General features: G+C 40.0%; 2 protein-coding genes and 1 long non-coding RNA gene across 3 annotated transcripts; 1 reads left to right on the top strand and 2 right to left on the bottom strand.

Annotated features, from left to right (window-relative positions):
• Nucleotides 1-1,845: 1,845 nt before the first annotated feature.
• Nucleotides 1,846-5,980, top strand: LOC137875040 (uncharacterized). The gene is made up of 3 exons (XR_011103385.1): nucleotides 1,846-1,981; nucleotides 5,315-5,417; nucleotides 5,559-5,980. It is a non-coding gene; the product is annotated as an uncharacterized lncRNA (long non-coding RNA).
• LOC137875039 (TNFAIP3-interacting protein 3-like) lies at nucleotides 2,644-7,910 on the bottom strand. The gene is made up of 10 exons (XM_068713981.1): nucleotides 7,752-7,910; nucleotides 6,348-6,451; nucleotides 5,638-5,719; nucleotides 5,291-5,365; nucleotides 5,123-5,188; nucleotides 4,920-5,018; nucleotides 4,704-4,817; nucleotides 4,528-4,605; nucleotides 3,765-3,890; nucleotides 2,644-3,660 (listed from the first exon to the last, which is right to left on the bottom strand). Exons 1-10 carry the CDS (start codon nucleotides 7,752-7,754, stop codon nucleotides 3,520-3,522), a joined length of 888 nt encoding a protein of 295 aa, XP_068570082.1. The 5' UTR covers nucleotides 7,755-7,910; the 3' UTR covers nucleotides 2,644-3,519.
• Nucleotides 7,911-11,747: 3,837 nt separating this feature from the next.
• On the bottom strand, nucleotides 11,748-18,533 carry LOC137875034 (ADP-ribosyl cyclase/cyclic ADP-ribose hydrolase 1-like). Its single transcript, XM_068713975.1, has 8 exons — nucleotides 18,305-18,533; nucleotides 17,031-17,157; nucleotides 16,776-16,911; nucleotides 15,711-15,793; nucleotides 13,177-13,250; nucleotides 12,628-12,714; nucleotides 12,360-12,443; nucleotides 11,748-12,107 (listed from the first exon to the last, which is right to left on the bottom strand). Exons 1-8 carry the CDS (start codon nucleotides 18,460-18,462, stop codon nucleotides 12,050-12,052), a joined length of 807 nt encoding a protein of 268 aa, XP_068570076.1. The 5' UTR covers nucleotides 18,463-18,533; the 3' UTR covers nucleotides 11,748-12,049.
• Nucleotides 18,534-20,132: the final 1,599 nt, after the last annotated feature.

The raw sequence follows: 20,132 nt of genomic DNA, 5'->3' as shown, positions 1-20,132 counted from the left end.
ACACTTTACAACGTAAACAACATGCTACAACACTGAGCACCGGGTACAGCTGCGTCACCGCGTAACAGCATCGTTATACATTTTATATTTCAACACCTTTACGGCCCTGAAACATAATCATAATCATACAACACCGCATCTATTTATAAACAGTGAGTATCTTTAGAATAAACCACTAAGAATGTAGCTACGAAGCAGCAACTAAAGCAGAACATATTCTCAGTTTCACTTTCTTTATGTTGCATATATGCACTTTATGCAATTGTGCTGACAATCACTTCAACTGAGCTCAAAGTGGCATCATTTTTTTTTTCTTCATTTTTCTGTAAATTAAAACTATTAGCCAGAGGATTTGTTTTGTTTTGTTCAAAAGCCAAATAGAAACAAACTGTTGTTGAGATTAATAAACAAAGAACACATTGCTGCTATAACTGTGCCAATAAACTTCTTCAAAAGCCGCCTCCGCAACTGTTCCGCGAGTGTTTTTCTCAAATCCTCGATGCGGTCTCGACAGATTTAATCCTGCACATTTGTGAGTCGTTAAAGTAACTAAGGAGCATCCAGGAATACCATACATGGATGTGTGCGATCAAAGGGCAGTGCTTCCTGCCTTCGGGCCGTTGGCTGAATTAAACCATGCTTGTTCCACGCACCTGTTCATCTGTCCATATTTATACATACTTTGCACTTCAGGACTGGGTTATAAGATGGCGTGTAAGTCATTATTGCTGCAGTTCTATTTCCTCTTTCTGTATCGGCTGTGAGAAACATGCTCCGCCACCTGTTCTCGAGAGCCGTGCTCCTGCAGCCTTCCTTGGCTCAGTGAAAGGTGCAGAGCAGCAGGTGGAGGAGTATTTAGGATTCCCGTTTGCTCATCCACCTTTGGGGCCCTTGCGGGTCCGCGTGCCGCTGGTACTTCTTACTAAAGTATTCTCTTTCTGTCCATCAACGTGTGCAGCGTTTGCGTCTCTCTGTCCTGCTGTGATTACAGCCTCCATGTGTCAGTGGACCCGCCTCTTTTAGGGCTCATGGGAAATTGTGTTCATTAAAGTATGCCAAAAAAAAGAACTGACATGATGAATAAACAATATTAGATCATCCTAAAGATTACAGTCCTTATCTCGACATGAACCACACAACATGCTGTGCGACAGATGTCACCGGGATTTGAAATGAGGTTTTTATTACTTCTTATATTAGAAGCCAGAAATTCCAGTTTCTGTCTGCTGGAGGGGCCTTCCAGTGTGACTGTTCACCTCCGGCAGCTCACCAGGGCGTGGTTGTGGTCGTCGTTCGGTATCGACTCAGTATCTTGGGATTATTAAGGTATCGGACTGGAACGCATTTTGATATTTTAGGTATATGGTTTAAATACACACATGCATAGATACACACGCTTAATTATTGAATTGATCATAACATGAATATTCAAATTTAAAACGGCTGACTACATCTTTATAAATCACAATAAACATTCATTAATTAATTAACTGTTTATTTACCTCTTATAAATGCTTCATATTAATTAACATGTAGCAATGTCCTTATATGGGCTTGCAACTGCACTAGTGTTGTATAGTGCATTACAAAGCATTTATTTTTATACTGCTTATAAATGCAACATAGTGGTTAGTGTTATATATACTAATTTACAGCTTCATAATAGTAAAAATATAATCTCCTTAATATATCCTTATCTTTATCTACTTAATATATTTTGGATCCATGGTACAGTTGTTGCACTTGCTCCTGTCTGCCAGTAGAGGTCTCTAGAGGTCCTAGGTGTCTCAGTGCTGCTGATGATAACGTCAGGCGATAGTGTGAGATAAATACCACTTAACCAAGTGACTAGTTGTTTGCTGTTTTTAAAATAAGCACCGGAGAACTGGGGCTTCCTGGATCAAGTCGCCTTCAGTGGGTTCCTGACAGTATAGCGGCCTTTAATGGAGACCCACAATCTGCAGGCGCCGTCTCTATATTGGTGAGTGTTGGAGGGACACATTTCCCTCAGGATTTGGAATACAGACTCTGTTTCTGTGCAGGTCTTGTCTCCTTTGGCTGAGGGGTTTTGTTTCACAAAGCTATCGCCGTGAGTTGAGCGAGCAGCACCGCTGGAAGCCCACTAGACCAGCAACCCATTGGCTGTGGCCCAGGTACTGACGTATACCACAATGACCACAACCAGTTTCTCTACAGCTGACGACATTTTATTTTCAAGCACCCCTGCTGCAGATGATAGCCGGTTTGACTGACTGTGAGAGCAACGACAATGTGAGACTAGTCCAGTGAATCGAAAGCCGGAAACACTGAGCGCAATTAACGTCCCAGCCGCCTCCAAACGTGACGCTAGAGGGGAACACAGAGCGTCATAGTTTAAAGCTTACAGCCACCGACCAAGCGTTCATTGGACCATGTAGTGTGTGCATCTTTTCTAAAATATGTAATGCATGGCAGAGTATGAAGGTGACACCTTGATGATATAGTGGTTCTAATGTTGTAGCGTTGTATTTATCTGTGCCTGCAGTCCCTCGTTATCTTCTTTTTACTTGACATCTTGTGATTAGCTGAAGGTATGAAGAGGGAAGTTGTGAAATCAGTGATCTGATGTTCTTTCCCTCCAGTAAAAGTGACATCCAACCGACACACATTCAATGCTTTATTGTCATGATAAATAAACAAAAAACAGGGAATTTTTAAATATACTGTAAAAATAAATGTTCCCATGTATTTCTTCGTCTTCTCCCGCGACCTGTATCTTTCCTCTGACGGGCCTCAGGTGTGAATGAGTGAATGAGGTCACACTGAATGAACACACCTGCTACAGGACGTCTCTCCAGAGACCCTGCGGGACGCTGTCACTGAGATACTCGCTGCTCGTTCTTCCGGTTCTTAAAGTGTCTGCATACCACAGAGGTGCTTTATTGTGAGTCAGAATAAATCGTCACACAACAGGACTTGTGTTTGAATTCCTCCGGACAGATGCGGGTGCGCCTGTGTACGAGTTTCAGCATTGTCCTCCGATGCCCGACGGGACAAGACTAACTTATGTCAAAGCTGACCACTATGACGACCTTCTGTTTTCTCTTGGATCCTCTTTTTTTTTTTGCACTGGGCACGCTGTGGTTACAGGTACTTGAAACAGGAAGATCCCTCATTCATGTTACACTTTTGATAAAGTCAATAGTGTTTAGGCAGTGAGATAACTGATATCTCCCTCAGGACCTGTGTCACAAGGAGAGGAGGAACTGAGCAAGCTTTGCACGCAATGAGTAGAGAGTTTTATTTCCCTCTATGCTGCTTTTCTCCTCTTGGGAAGTGTTTATACTAGAGGGTCAAGTGTATTTATATGCGTTCGCTTCCCAGGACTCCCGGTGGGCCTGGACTGGTGGATTGGCCTCGTTACGAACGCGACGAAGCTCAACCTGCAGCAGACAGTCGGCCCGAGGACTGAAACGGAACAGAGCTCACTTCACTTGATACACATGTTATCACACTAAAGAGCGAGGGCGTCGTCGGTCGTCACGGTTTGCTGGTGAGCGCCTGGCGTCTTTGCAGCTGGACGTGGTGCTGGTCGATCCGCCGGAACTCCCAGTGTGGACATGTGTCTTGATTTGTGCTGCTGCTTTTGAGCACAGGCTGCGGCGGCGGGGTCCACGTCACCTGTAAAGACGGAGACGCTTCGTTAACGTCATAATGCCTTCATGTGATATTTACTGTAGTGAACGTGGCTGAAAACAAGCACACAGACGGTGGTGTTGTTGTACCTGAGATTTGAGGACACGTAGCTCACTGTGAACTTTCCTAAACTTCTTCTCTTGATCCAGACACTTCTCCTTCAGCTTCTCCCTGTCCCTGCGCTCCTTCAAAAAGTCCTCCTTGTAGACTTCCGCCTAAAAATGGACAAGGAGGAGACATGAAACAAGGATTCAAATAGGCGACCTTGCCTTAAAGGAATAGTCTGAATGTTTTGGGAACCACCCTTATTTGACTTTCTTTCAGAGAGTTCGAGCCGCGGGTTAGCTTAGCTTAGCACAAAGACTGAAAACAGAGGAAAACAGCTAGCCTGGATAGCGAGGTAAAACAAAAAAGAAGACGTGTACCGGCTCCTCTAAAGCTCTCTGATTGTTAAAACTGTCCAATAATAAGCGTAAAAACCACAATTTGTGATTTTTACGGGATGTTATGCTCTGGACCATTTCCAGGCGACTGCACCCGACCAAGAAATAGTCCGGCATATAAACCACCATAAAACCCCAATGCGTCATCTTTACCCTTTGGTTTTTGTATTAATTCAGCACACAGCATACAACATATTAACTGGTGAGTTTTAGAGATGCTGGTTACAACCTGTTGACAAAGCCAGGCTAGCTGTTTCCCCCCACTTCTAGTCTTTATGCTAAGCTAAGCTAACTGCCTCCGGCCTGCAGCTTTATATTTTATCTACGACCATGACATTGGCGTCAATCTTCTCACCGAACTGTCGGCAAGAAAGCGTAATAATAATGCACATATATGAAGGAAGCTCACCTGATGTTTCCAGACATCCTGTAGCGTTTCGCTGCTCACAGTGAGAGGTTGAGTGGTCTGAAGCGCCTCCTCTAGAGCCTGCACAAACATGTCAAAGCAGCTGTAACACCATGTTGTTGTGGCGGAACAGACATTTAAAGCGCCTCCTCTCTGATGTGCATCATTTCAGGCCCCACCTTGTTTAATCGTCTGATCTCGTCATGCTGACGCTGACCTTTTCGTGTCAAAGTGCTGTTTTGTGCTCGCAGCTCTTCCGCCTCTTTTTCTGCTTTTAGTAGCTCGTCTCCAGTCTGTGAGGATTTTTTCACGCAAGGGGATCAAATTATTACTCACGTTTTAAAAATGAAAATGCCTTGAATTGAATGTGGAATTAAAATGCACGCTGCATTTACCAAAGCGTTCTCTTTATCGTAGACTTTCTTGGATGATGTGCTGTTATTTTCTCCCTCTTCACACATCTCATGTTGCAGTAATGCTTTCAATTCCTGGACCTGAGCGTTAGGTGAAAGGACACGAGGCATGAAAGCACTGAAACGACATAAAGTCATCAAAAAGCCGACAAGTTGCTGAATAAAACAAGGTTTTGTGAACTTACCCTGTCTTTGTAGTACCGTACCATGGTGCGGTACTCTTTTGCCCATTTCTCATTAATAGAAAGAAGCTGAGGAAAAAGAGAAAGAACAGGATTTTTGTTTAAGTACTGAAAAGTACAGGCGTCTGTTTTCTGGGGGGAATATAAATCTCACTTCTGAAATGTACTCACCTCTTGCCTTTGCTTCTCCAACAGAAGTATCTGTGCTTTCATTCGGACGTCACGGCTGGCAGCTGACGCTTCTGACTGAAGCAAATAATAAAAAAAAAAAAGAGGAACTATTAAAATGTGGCACACGGTAAGTCCATCTGTGACTGCAATTATGCAATATAACTGTTATACAAGAACTTCCTTTTACATATTTTCGGAAGTTTTGCTGTGAAGTGTTTCCAGTCATCAAGACACAAAGAACATGTTTTTTTTTTTCTTTTGCGGTCAGGGAATCAGATGGTGACAACGTGAGGGTGGATGTTATCCTCTCAGACGGATCTTCCAATGTTGCAACTGGTGATATGTACCTGAGTGACACTGTCGGGATGATAAACTGCTGCTGTGGGAAGCTTTTCTGCTGTGGAGGGGTCCGCCACACAAACCCCGTACCTGAAAACATTTGATCACATAAACAAGAATGAACTTATTTGCATTTCATTAAATGAAAACACTTCTTTTTGTACCTGAGAACGCCTGCAGACCTCAATAAATCCTGGCAGTTAACGCCATCGAGACAGAAAGTAACTAAGTACATTCAATCAAGTACAGTACAATTTTGACATACTTGTACTTACCTTGAGTATTTCTATTTTATGCTACTTTATACATTTCAGAGGCAAATATTGGAGTTTTTACGTTACTACATTTATTTAAAACTTATAGCTACAAGTTTCTTTATAAATAAAAACATTTATGCTTCAAAGAAATGACTACTATACTACTAATCTAACTAGTAATATACAAGTATCTCAACTTGGCAACATTACAATGCTGTTACATGTACAACACAGCTTTAACAGCACCATTCTGCATTATGAGTACTTTTCCATTTGACTCTTAGAGTGCTCATAATACTTTGAAGTCAGGACTTTAAAATGTAATGGAGTATTTTCCCACTATGCTATTTCTACTTTTACTTAAGGATCCGAGTACTTCTCCCACCACTGCTAGTAAATCATAGGCAGTACTTTTTGAATGCAGTAATACTATCTGAGGTCAATGAGGTGATGTCCCTCACCTGTCTGTGTTCGGCAGTGATGGATACAGTCTGTGTGTCTGTCTGTTGTCTGTGGTCTGTGATCTCTCCACAGCTGCTCTGTCCATTGTGCTTCCATGTTGTGACTGTCAAAACACAGAGGAGGACATTATACATAACAGCCATTTATAAATCCTTAAGTCTGAACATTTACATGGTACCAATCCCCCCCAAAAAATGTTTTTAATAGGTTATAAATGGCTGAATGACGTTTAGTCATTGTATTATAACACTTTGCTTTTATTGACTCTTAATTTCATTGTTTTAAAGGGAAACTGGCCTTTCACTTGCTTTTAATAAAACAAAAGATTCAGAAATATTATTTTATATTCATGAACAAATATGTAATATACATGCAAAAAAAGCACAACCACCCCCAAAAAATAGCAACAAAACAGATCAAAGACCTAAAGAAAAGACACAAATATTTTAAAGAATTATAGTAATTAAAAAATATGTAAATCAATAACCCATAAATAAATTTAAATTTAAAAAAAATTAAATTAAATATATGAAAATAAAGGAAATATAAATGAAAATGAATTGACAGTGACTGTCAATACATTGAACTTAAAAGCCATTTTAAAATCCTTATTTCTAACATTATAATAATGTTAAATTCTCTCTGTAGATTACAGTAAATCTTACTGTGGTGGTCTAGAGGGAAACCACAGTGTGTCTAATTATTGTCCACTTCATTAACTGTCATTTCTAATACATCTATCTAATAAACAGTAGAAGAAAATGCCCCAAAAATAATTAATATATTAGGAGGCAAAAATAAGAAATGCATAATATATTAAAATATAAATTAATATAAAATCAATAAGTGGATTAACGGAAGATGAATCAACTGAATGTTGGATAATTAATTAAATTTTTACATTTTTTATCAAGTAAAAATGTCAAACATTCGCTGGTTCAACTTGCTCAGATGAGGCTTATTATATTATTGTATTATAGCACTTTGAAGATGTCACTTTCAGCTCTTTAGATTAAATGATTAATCAATAAAAATAGAGATTTGTTGCGCGTCTGAAATTGTCGACATACATTTGGAGATGATGATGTACTGGAGTGGGTATATTTCGCGCAAAATGGCACAACGTGACAGCTGACTCAAAACCCACACAGAGGATGTGAAGCATCTCCACACTGTCACGCGATCAACTGTAAACTCGGGCTGCACGTGGAGCTGTGAAATGTCTTCATACCACATCATTTCACACAATAAACGGTCAGACATGGAAGATTAAACATGAGTAGATATCTGTCATTCATATAAAGTATTGAACTACACTGCACCTGAGTTTGAGGAGGATTCATCAACAAACAAAAATAAACAATAGAGACACAATTTATGACGAAACAAAATATAAATCTCACCATCTTATTACTTTCTCGAGTCCTCGACTTGTTCAGATCCCTCAACAGTTGCAGTTTGAAGCAACAAATTGCCTCGCAAGTTATATTGAAGATCCCGAGTGACGTGGAAAAACCAGAACTGCCCAGTCACCTCAGGGGCAGAGCCGCGGACGGACTTTATCGAAGGAAAGGAAAGTACAAGAGGTTGATCTGCAGCACGAGCGGTAATTAATCATGTCTTTATGGTATGGATCGGTGACTAAGAGACATATTTGACTCCTCACTGCAAGAAATGACGCACTTTTTATTTTTAGTATGGCAATATAGCTGACTGGCGTTCCTTAATACTTTTTTGTAATATTTTACTTTTCTTTACTTTATGATTATAGTTTTTGTTAGTTATATTTTAACTATTGTGGATTTTTACTTTTTTACTGTTTATTATTTATTTATAATACTTGTTTGATTTTGATTTTGACTATGTATCTTGTTTGCACTGTCCACTATGCTGCTGTAATCCTGTAAATGTCCCCACTGTGGGACTAATTAAGGACTATTTTATCTTATTTTATCTTATCTTAGTTTTTTATAGGGGAAAAAAAACAATGGATTAACACTTCTCCACCGGAAGTGCATCCCAGCAGGCACACAGTGCATGTATGAAATAACAAATAACTTTAATATCTCTTGCATTTGTGTTAGTTGAAGCCTAACTTTTGAATGAATATTTTACTGCCAAGAAATAATGAACAATTATTAAGTTGATGACTATGACTAAATGTAAAAGGTCTTTGTAATCCTCCAGTAGCTTTATAAAAAAAACACGTCTATAAAAGGACAGTATAAAAAACAATATTACTGTTCCTGTTTCTTAAAATAAAATAAGATTTAAGAAAACAAAACACCACGTCAGCCCTCGATTCGTCACTTTTTACAGTGTGCAGCCTGCAGGTTGCTTCGCGAACTTGTCAGCGTGTTTTCTTCCTGGATTGTTTCTGATCACACTTAGAAACCGGAAATCGTTTCAAAGACACAAAATGTCAAAATGAAACTGTCACACACACACACGCGAAAACTAACGTGGTGGGGGGTCTGTGGGAAAATCACACATCTCGCAGGTCTATCGTGTTACTCAATGCGTTGAGTCAGAGCGGATCGTTTCAGGGAAGGAGGAGAGGGGAAAACACGCCGCCGTTCCTCCTCCAGTAATCGATACTCGGTGCAGGGGAGTGGACCCGTGGCTGCTCCTTTATTCTTCCAGAAACACGTGTTTCTGAAGCCTGTTTAACATATGTATTCACATGAAGCTGTGAGCCCACCTTCTTCTTTCTTTAGACCTCCTGTTTAAAAAAACAACAAAAAAAAACAACAACGTGATGCCGGAATGAAAATAGGCTGCAAAATTCCCACGTGACACTTTTAACACCAATAATTACTTTTTCCTTTTTTCACATTTTCGAAGATGAAGTTGGAGCTTCCACTTCTATTGGTTTCAGCAGAGCATTGTGGGATATCCCACTTCAACAAGAGAGAGAGAGAGTAAACCAAAAAGTCCTCCTGAATAAGGACGTGTTCTATACTCTCATGCGTGTGTCAGAGAAAACCAAGGCAGGTGAGTGCCAACGCCAGCGAAATCACTGTATCTTTAAAGTACAACTTTATGTGGTTTCACTAAAAATACACACTACATGTGACTTAAATAGATGTGACTTACACTCCTGCCTATAGGCTACTTTTGGTTGGAGGCAGTTCTATTTGTAGCCTATTGATATCAGAGACCAGAGTGTATAGAGACCAAGTCAAGACCAAGACCAGAGTGTATAGAGACCAAGTCAAGACCAAGACCAGAGTGTATAGAGACCAAGACAAGACCAAGACTTTGAGCGGTTGAGACCAAGTCAAGACCAAGACCAAGACCAGATCCATATGAGTCACACAAAGCATGACACATTCACGATAAAATACAAAACATGCAAATCAGAGGCACACCTAAAAATTAACCTGGAAGATCCACGCCCCCCCCCCCCCCCCCCCCAAAAAAAGGAAAAATAAACAGTTTAAATTCCCTTTAATTGAAAGTCCAGCTCCAGATAGTTGGGTGGACTCGTCCCATTAGCACTTAATTATCGACTCAGAAGTGCCACACACACCATTAGCAGCGTAGTGTTGGTGGCAGTGACTAAAAGTGTGACGATGATTACCGACATTACAGTACTTGTCACGGCACCCCATGTTGTGGTTTTTACAGAAGGGGCCTTTCTTGGTGTAACACCTGTGCAGTGTGTGTTCCCAGCACCGACGGCAGCCCATTTACGGTACGTGTGACACAGCAGCAAGTCCCTAGAAAGGAAAGAGGAGGTTATTACCGAGCTCCTTCTTCTTCCTGCCACAACAATCTCACTCGAAGAGATTCTCACTCTGTGGCGCGCACACACACACACACACACACACACACACACACACACACACACACACACACACATATATACACATACACCTCCGGTTCACACACATCACAGATAAGACATCTTGTGGCGTAAAGATACAAATCTAAAACCAAAAGCAGGCGACATTTTTATGAGCGCTTTCTATTCTCCTCTGTGGTTTAGTGGTTGAGTTTATTTGCATACATCTCCGTCTGCACTTAGGCCCCAGATTCATGTAAATCAACAAGAAAAGGGAAACTCAACTGAGGGTCAAAGTGCACACACACACACACACACACACACACACACACACACACACACACACACACACACACACACACACACACACACACAGACACATGTGTTTCTGTGTGGTTCGAGAGAAGAGCCCCCAAAACTGCTTCATAGAAAGTAACACTTAAGATTAATGTATTGTTATTCAGGTTTAGTTTTCAATTTTTTTTTTTTTACTATATAAAACACACCATTCATTTATTTATTTGATTTTTATTTGCACATTTGGAAACTGTCAAACTGCAGCATGATCTGTTATTTTACTCACACAAACTGTTACTTCAAGATCATTTCACACAATGATTATGAAGATAATTTCATATAATATTTCAGCATTTTATCACAAAGATATTTCAAGTTTTGCCATCAAATAAGAAATGAGATCATCAGTTGAACATAATCTGTTGAAACACCAGAAACCAAGATTGTATTTTTTATATGGAAATGAGAATCAAGCCGAGAACATTTTAATAAAAAAAAAAGCTATTCATATGCTGAATGTGCGAAATCAAAACAAACTCGATCCTCGACCTACGATGAGAGACAAAATAACAGTGCATTCAGAAAAATACTAATTTGTTTCAATTATTTCCTCCTCTATAGGCAGAAACTGGATTTTAGAATTCTTTTGCCGATTTATTAAAAAGAAAAAAACTGTTCTATCACATTGGAATAAATATTCAGACCCTTTAAATTCAGCTCAGGTGCCTCCCATTTCTCCTGATCACCTTGATTAACGTCCACCTGTGGTGAAGTCAATTGATTAGACGTGATTAGAAAGACACACAGCTGTCCATATAGAGACTCACGGCAGACAACACACAGAGCAAACAGCCAGGGCCTTGGTGTCAGGAACCTCCTGCAGCGCTCAGAGACACAGGTGTGTCGGTGTCCAGATATACGGACGGGGACAAAAACAACCAGGACTCTTCCTAAAGCTTGACCGCCCGGCCGAACGGATCACTCAGGGCTCAGAAGGGCCTTGATGGTCCCTCTAGCTATAGAGGTCCTGCGTGGAGATGGGAGGAAGTTCCAGAAACGTATCGGGCTGTTTTCAAAATGTCCGACATGTGTGATGGTTTAGAGTCACGTAGGATCTTTATCAAGCCATGAGGAATAACTGTATCAAAGGGTTTTATTACGTCCTCTTCTGTACATTTCTTATGTATATTTAATTTCATGAAATATGATTTACACAAACAATCATATCACACCAAAGAATCCAAAGACGATTTCACAGCCTCGTATTTTAACATTTTATTTGAAAAGCTTGTCAGTGGAGTTAGAAAGCAGCGCTGGTGTATTCCCCCCCTCCCCCCCCCTTACAGTACATGGCACTTTACCACAACTCTTAAGATTTGATTAAAAACCTAAAGATTAATAAAAAAAAGTTACGTTGTCACATTATAAGAATGTGTGAGCGGCATTTATACAAAACATTTCACATTAAGTCAAACTGGCCCACAGGTACGACAACAATTCCCTGCATAATAATAATAATAATAATAATAATAATAAAAGCACATTATTTAAAACACAAAGACTTTACAGAGATGAACTTCACAGCTGGTTATTATGGTGTCTGATCTGATAGTTAGTTCACCAACAGGCTCCACAGGGTTTCTCTGGATTAGAGCTGCACTCCTCGATCTGAGCTCTGCAGAGAGACAGAGAGAGACAGATGATGCACATGTCGACATACATGCACATGTCGACATACACACACATGTCGACATACGTGCACATGTCGACATACACGCACATGTCGACATACGCGCACATGTCGACATACGTGCACATGTCGACATACGCGCACATGTCGACATACGCGCACATGTCGACATACGCGCACATGTCGACATACGTGCACATGCGGTGACGTCCTCTCGCACAAACATGCTGAACTTACTCAGACACTTCCTTGCATTCGTACGTCATTCCTTGATCCAGCTCTTTCTGCAAGTCCTTTAAAGATGCATTAGTGCAGTTTGTCCTGCAGAGGAAACAGAAAACATGACTTCAGGATCAACTGTCTCAGTATGTAGTTTGTATCTGAGCAAAAGTTGCCCACTGCGGAGGAACACACGGAACATTTGTGCACGTATCGCATTCAAAATGAAGGACCAAAAAGGCCGATAATGTTGCAGAAGTCTTGTGTGTGAGGAGGACAATCTTACACAAAGTTCTCCTGTGTGACCAGAACAACGTTCAGGCTTTTCACCCTGGGAAAGTCGAACCGCTTCACCTCGATGCTCGCAAACACACTGACAACAACAATGAAAGAGCACAATTTACTCAGCAACATGAAGGAAAAGCATAACACACAGGATGTGATATGAAAAGAATAGAACATGCAGATGTTTAAAGGACATAATTCTCCCCAATGTGACTTTTTAATTATATTGAAATGCTTGACTATTGGACATTAAGGGACACCAACGACATCCAGCCACTAAGCTTTCCTTCACTAATTCTTCATTTGTATCATTTTGGTTTGTTTCCTGCTGAAGTGCTTATTCAAGGATGTGGTAATCTCAAAGAAGAATATCGAAAAAGAAAGTAATTCAGAGCAGAATCATAACGATTTAAGACAAAACTGTACATTCACTCAATTCTAGAAAACCATGTATATTATATATTGTATGTAATCCACAAGAATCAGTCTTATAAGAATGCAAAGAAATAGTTTTTTTGACTGACGACACAAGAGGTGCAGAGAAACTCACCTGGCGGGATGGAATGGTGTGGCGATGGATCCGTTCAGCATTACTGTGACGTTACCACAGGCACCATCTGCAAACTACACACACATGAGAACATGCACTTTAGAGTCACACAACAGACACACTACTTGTTTTGCAATGTAGACATGTATGATTCATGCAGCGGTGAATACATACAGTGTATAACCAAATCAACTGGACTGGGTTTATCTCTTCTTGAAATAGGTCAAATAATTTGTTATTCTAGAGAAAGAGGCTGTACTACTTATGTTTACATTTTCTCATCAGGTGGACACACACACACACACACACACACACACAAACCGACATATGCAAAACAGTCAATATGTTATATGAATACAAAGTATCACTAAGAGCCACCTTTGTCCCACTTTTGGCATTAATGATTGTTTAGCTGTCAAAATGTTGCAATCATCTTTTTAATATAGATATTATGTCAAAACACGCATTTTTATTGGATCCCACCCGAGTTTTCGGTGATCAAGGAGAACACAAAAGCAGCAAAACAAGATGTGCTATCCGTGCCGGATTTCCTGTCTGGTACAGTTTGGAAAACTACCAGGTTGTTTGTAGGAACTTCCCACGCAAGTATATGTTACACGGAGGAGATAACAAGCAGGTGAACAGCAACACGATCCAGGCACAACAACACCTGAAGAGACTTCACTGGCTGGTTGAGAAGCTGACCCCGTATCAGTTGTAATCATCTTTTCTCTTTCTCTGTTTGCTCATCAGCAGCTCAAAATGGTGTTCCTGCTGAACTCCGGCGGTTGTTGTTGTTGACGTCTTGCTCGCTCACATCACTGTTGGCTGTGTTCACAGGTGACAAACTCTTCTGAAGCAATGCTTTTCAACTTCAGCATACTCTTAAAGGAACAGCGTGTGGGATTAAGTGGCAGAAATTGAATATAATATCCCTGGTGATGTTTTTATTAATGTATAAATGACCTGAAACTAAGAATCGTTGTGTTTTCATTTGCCATGGTGCACCGCCATGTTTCTACAGTAGCCTAGAATGGACAAAAACCAAGCACTCGCTCTACAGAGAGCATTTACATTACGTTACCTGAAGGCCACTGTAGTTCAGTTGGATGCAATGTGTAACTTCACCACTAGATGTCACTAAATCCTACGCACTGTTCCTTTCAAAATATATCCGTTTCACTATGATCACACACACATGCATGCTGCCTAAGTTAATGCAGACTGTGTTGCATTTTTAACATAGTTAGATCAATTGTAAAAGTCAGTAGCGATGAAATCCCAATGACTATTTATGTATTTTTTATGTTTATCTATTGTAGTCCAACAAAGTGATGAACGTAATAATATGTCATTGTTAGCATTTTCCTGAATTAAAATGTATAACTATCGTTGTTGTTATTCTTAAACCTGCAATAGCTGATTATTGTTTTTGGCCACTTGGGGGCAGCAGAAACAGGCTGTGAAGACAACACTCACATATCATCACTTTTTAATTTTGATAGACTGAACTTTGGTTTGTTTACACATCCAACAGTTACGGAGCATCATTATACTTTATTTGTTTTTTTTTGGTTTTGTCCACCTGGTGAATGTAAGTCCAATATTAACATTAACTTTGTTTCTTAACTTTGTTTTTGGTCTCAACCAACTCCTGACATAAATATTTGTCTCTTTGGGTTTTAGGAGCTTTTATTTGTGAAAACCGTCGCCTGCAGCAGCTGAAAATAACCCTGTGAGAGCGGACCGCTACACAATGAGCTGAAACTCAATACAAAGCTCTGTAGAGCCAAGGAGAGCTGCAGATTCAGGTGATGATTCTCCGTAGGTTCATAACAAGCAACCTCTTTCACATTGTACTCCACATCATCGTTTGATGCATTTTTATTGTAAAGATATCGGTTGTAACAGCAGCCTGCTGAGGACAAAAAAAATCAAAGATTTTACAATTTGTCTTGCTGCACTTTAAACTTTCTAGGGTGATGCAATGTTGGGTTTCCTTCATATCACACTAACTGCGTATCTGTTGTACTTTCTTAAAGATGCCAGCAGCAGCTAATGATAAAGATATTTCAACTATTAGTGTTTTTATTCTCTCATGCTCCAATTTTATGCGAAACACTTTGTTGTGTTTGTTTTCTATGCTGTCTATGGTTCGTTTTGTGTCCATGTTTTATGCTGGATTGAATCTGTGTGTTTTGGTGAACGTGTGAACAAAAATGGTGTTTATGTGTTGCTAGTTTTTTCACAGAATAACATCCAGACAAACCAAACCGGGGCGGCTGTGAGTGCGTGGGTTGCCACTGCTCGCTCAGGAGAGAGCTCCGCAATGTGGCTCCATGGAGACCGACACAAAGCCTCATTGACGGAGGACCAGGCTGACTGACCTTTTTCTTCCCTCCCGCTCCACCGCGATCGCTTCAGCACAGGAGGTGTTTCACCTCGTGCTCCACACGTGCTGTTCTAACCGCGGCTTGATCCCACAACTGTCGTGTTGTTGCCAAAAAACGAGGGAATTCTTGTTGATGACTTACAGCGGCTGAGACTCGGTTCCAAAAGGAGCGAACAGTGTTGTTCGCACAGTCGGTCCATCCCGGGCAGCCGGTAGTGAACGTTTCTAGAACAACAAGCGCAGAGTCGACACTTTTACACAATTTCAAACATTTTAAACATTTCAGATCTTTGCCCAAGATGCACAACTGAGACGTCTAATCTTATTCACATGTTCTGGAAATTGAATCAATTGGAAAAAAAGAATCAATTCAATATTTGGAGATTTTTAAAGAGATTATTGGGTTGTTCACCTAAACTAGCCTTACTGGGAGACACTCCTGACACTCGTCTTGCAAAAAGAAACAAGTTGCAGTTCCTCAAACCGGCCATGATTGCTATTAATAAATATTGCTTCGTTATGGAAAAGTTCAGACCACGTCTTGAACATCTCTGGGATAACTGCTGGTCTGATTTCAGGATCTAAAGGGGAAATATTTCACAGCTGTTGTGAGTTGATGACGAGATATGTTTGACATATGGATCTCTGTCGACATGTAGTTCAATTTCCGTGTACAAATGTGTGTACATTTTGTGTTTATTTCACCATATTTATCATGTTTGTCATGGGTGGGGGGATTATTATAATTATTATTATTATATATCGATGTTGTGTCTGACAAAATTCCATAAATGAGTTGTCTTTAAAAAGAACAGATGAAGAAGCTTCTTGTAGATACTTATGTCCCTTTTTTTTAACTGCTGATGATTTTTGATGATATTTTTTGTGCTATTACTGCAAAGATGAGAACGCTCTCAATACCAGCATGATAAAATAACATTATACCTCCAAGAGAAATGTAAACGTTGTTCTTTTTTCTCTTTCTTTTCTGAGAGCTTGAGCTAGTTTGGGAACTGTTGCAAGCCAAAGTCGCACAAATCAGTTAAAAACACATCTTTAGATAGTACAACTTTACATATATAGTTAATATATATATATATATATATATATATATATATATATATATATATGTCCTTTATCCTTTAATCTATTTTGTAGATGATACTACACTTTGCTGTGAGGTTGTTTCCTGGATGAAGAGTCTCACCACTGCTGCCCTCCTTTCCACACCAGGTCAGCCCATCCAGCACCGATCCCAACAGAGTTTCCTCCACGGTGTAAAAACAGTCCCTCTTCTCAGTGAAGTCATGGACCACATCCTTGGTTTTGTTCCAGAATATCTTCTAAACACCCCACCCCCCCCAAAAAAACCCCAAACAAACACAGATGCTGAATGTATTGTGCTGCGTTATTAAAGAGTGGATGATCTGCATGCAGAGAGATGATGATGAGCGCTGTTTACTCTGTTGCATTCAGGCTTGAAGGGGACCGCGGCCATCAGAGGATCATAGGCTTCCATGGGAACTTCACACGGGTCCAGCCCTACGTAGGCTTGTTCAAACAGACCCCAAACCTTTTGACAGTCGTATCTGAAACATAATGGAGCGTGATGCTGCTGCATGCTGCGTATGAATTACAGTTTATTTATTAGATTTGTTAGCGTTTGGGAAATGGGGAAAATAAACAGTTTGAAGTAAGAACACATGGGCATGGTTGAGAAGCAGCAAGCTTAGTTTTGATGCATAATGATGACGAATATTAATGTGATTGTGGATCAGCATATGAAAGCATTCATATGTTCTGAAGTACAGTTTATTTGCTAATATAAATTAATATGACCAAGAGAAACAGGGCACTTCCTCCCTCCCTTACGTGATGTTTTATTTCACGCTACACTAGTTGGAGTTTTGTGAAGCACTTTGTTTAAAAAAATAAGAAGAAAAAAAAAAGATTATCATTTTAAAGAAACTGTGTGAAAACTGGGTCATTGTTGAACGTGTCCAATTCATATCTCACGTCAACGTTGGCTTATTTACAATAAACAAGACAGAAACTACAGGTACATGAGAAACACGGTCATTACACAACGGACCGACCAAAGTTCAGAGAGGAGGCCAGTTAAGTAATCATTGATCAGCGCACCAAACGGAACCAAACATCTGGACTCAACTCCAACTCAAACATTACATTTACTGTCTCACTTCCCAGAAAGCACTTATAATGAACGCATCCTTCACTCTTTATTCTGTGACGCACTCTAACTTCTCACTGTTTCACAATATGTGTTGAAAAGCATAATCAACACCCTGCCCTTTGCACACATAGACTACCAGGATGCTTAAATTATGGTTATTTATTCTAGTGCCATTTTAGCTGTGTTCATGCACCTGTTGTCATTCTATTGCATTTTACTGTTCACTTTATTATATTTCACTGTATGTCACCGCTATGATGATTTAATTCCCTATAGGGATTAATAAAGTCATCCATCCATCCAGCTGTTTCTGTGATTTAGTTTGCCCTCATTGATATGAATGGTCTGGACACATAATAGAAACACCTGTCAGTGTAATGCAAGCTCAGTCCAACAGCACCACACACGGCATTCTCCTCCAAAATCGAGTTTGCTGACTTACTGCAAACATGTGTCTTAAATTGTATTCCAAGGGGACTTCTTCTCAGTCTCCATGCCGTGTGGTTCATTTCGTGACATCTGTACACTTTTAAAACGCTTACCCCTTGAACTCCTCACACCTCTTAATGAACGTTGTCTTCAGTGTATTCCGCCGGAGCGTCAGTCCCAACACAACGGCGACGAGAATAATAAGCAGCAGGACAGCGACGACTCCTAAAATAAGACAGCGCCTCCTGCGCCTCTTCTCTCCACGCTCCATTTTAAAAAAGCGCTGGAATAAAAAAAAGTCCGGCGGTCGACCCTGTTGGTAGTTGTCAATGATACGACGCTCGCACTCGTGCTTTCTATTTGTGGAGGAGCGCACCAGCGCACTGGCTGAGCGCGCGCACGTGCGTCGGCTCGTGGGCTTGTAGGCTCCAATCGGGAATCTGTCGAGGTGGAGCTGCCCAAAGTGAGGTCCGAGGGACACAAAAAGGACCGTTAAGCACCGGTGGAAAGTAACGTGGTGCGTTTACTCAGATGATTGTGAGATACTTGTACTTCACTTGAGTATATAGTACTCTACTACATTTATACAAAGTAACTTTGCAGATTCAGATTGTTGATACGAAATATCACCAACAATATATGATGTCTTAGCATGAAGAATCACTGAAGACAACACTTTTACTTGTGCAAGAGTATTTCAAGAGTATTGGTGTTACCTTTACTCAAGTATCCCCCAGAAACACATCTTCAAATTAGCTTTGGAGATATTTAGTGATAGATCCCTATTCTGCCCCACTCATTGTGCCCAAAAATCACACAAAAAACATCATAATGAAGTTTAAAAAATAGAATAAATTGGACTTTTATTTGCTATTTAAAAAAAAGCCCAGATGAAGGTATTTATGCAGTTTATTCTCATGCAGGAATACGTCTTTATTTTTGCTGATCTAAATTAGTGAAATGCATATATGACATGTCATATTTAAATATATGGAATCAGTTTGTTTTTATTGAACTACTGTAATTCCCATCAATGGCAGCCACCGCTCCTGCTATGTTGTGGTGCAAGCATAAACAAGTTTGTCCCTTTCACCGTTTGCATCTCCCCTGCCTTTAAGTTTTCCAACTTGTTTGCTCTTGTTCTTTCACCCTGTTTTATATCAGGCATGATGGCAGATTAATAATAGAGATATTCAAACCGAGGAGGTGCTACTGTGTCTGGGTGAAGCTCGTGTAATGAAATGCCAATCAGCTGCCGAAAGAACTCAAAGGTCACGGAGGCGCTTTTAGTAGAGAACGTGAGTGAACATGTCGTGAAATGCCACAGACCTTTGAGTGTCAGCAACACTAAACGTTAACCACTCCAATAAACTGGTTCCACATTTCTGTTTTGCACGACGATTATTTAGTTCATGATTCAATAATTCAGCCTTATCATTTAATGGATGTTTATTGCGCTAATTAGCTTGTACCATCAATAAATTACATGCACGGTGATCAGTGGTGGAAAATAACTAAGTAGGATTACAGCACTTAAGTACAATAATAGAATTGCTTTCTACTCCAATACATCTAATCGTTTTATTTAGCAACATTGCAATAAAAAGGAAATCAACACAGATATTATAATGTTTTATCATCGGTGAACATCGGACTTTTTAAACTTCACAAGCTAACCAGCAATATGTAATATTAATATTTAACAGCTGCTGCTGTTAAAGTGATGCGCACATTAACACATCAGTTGTTCTGATTGAAAGATATATATTATTCAGAAATGGGCCCTGTCTGCATAACGAGTACTTTTTGATTGGTTAAGTACATTTTAGAATCAGAAATCAGAAACTGTTTTATTGCTGAGAACGTTACATATACAAGGAATTTGGCTTTAATTTAGTTTGGCAATAAACAATGAACACGGTGCAGTATTTGAGACATCAT

This window comes from Cebidichthys violaceus, unplaced genomic scaffold (genome assembly GCF_023349555.1).
Source record: "Cebidichthys violaceus isolate CVI_PGR_0920_01 unplaced genomic scaffold, fCebVio1.0.p SCAF_195, whole genome shotgun sequence".
NCBI classification, from domain to species: Eukaryota; Metazoa; Chordata; class Actinopteri; order Perciformes; family Stichaeidae; genus Cebidichthys; species Cebidichthys violaceus.
This window is presented reverse-complemented; position numbering and strand designations above follow the sequence as displayed.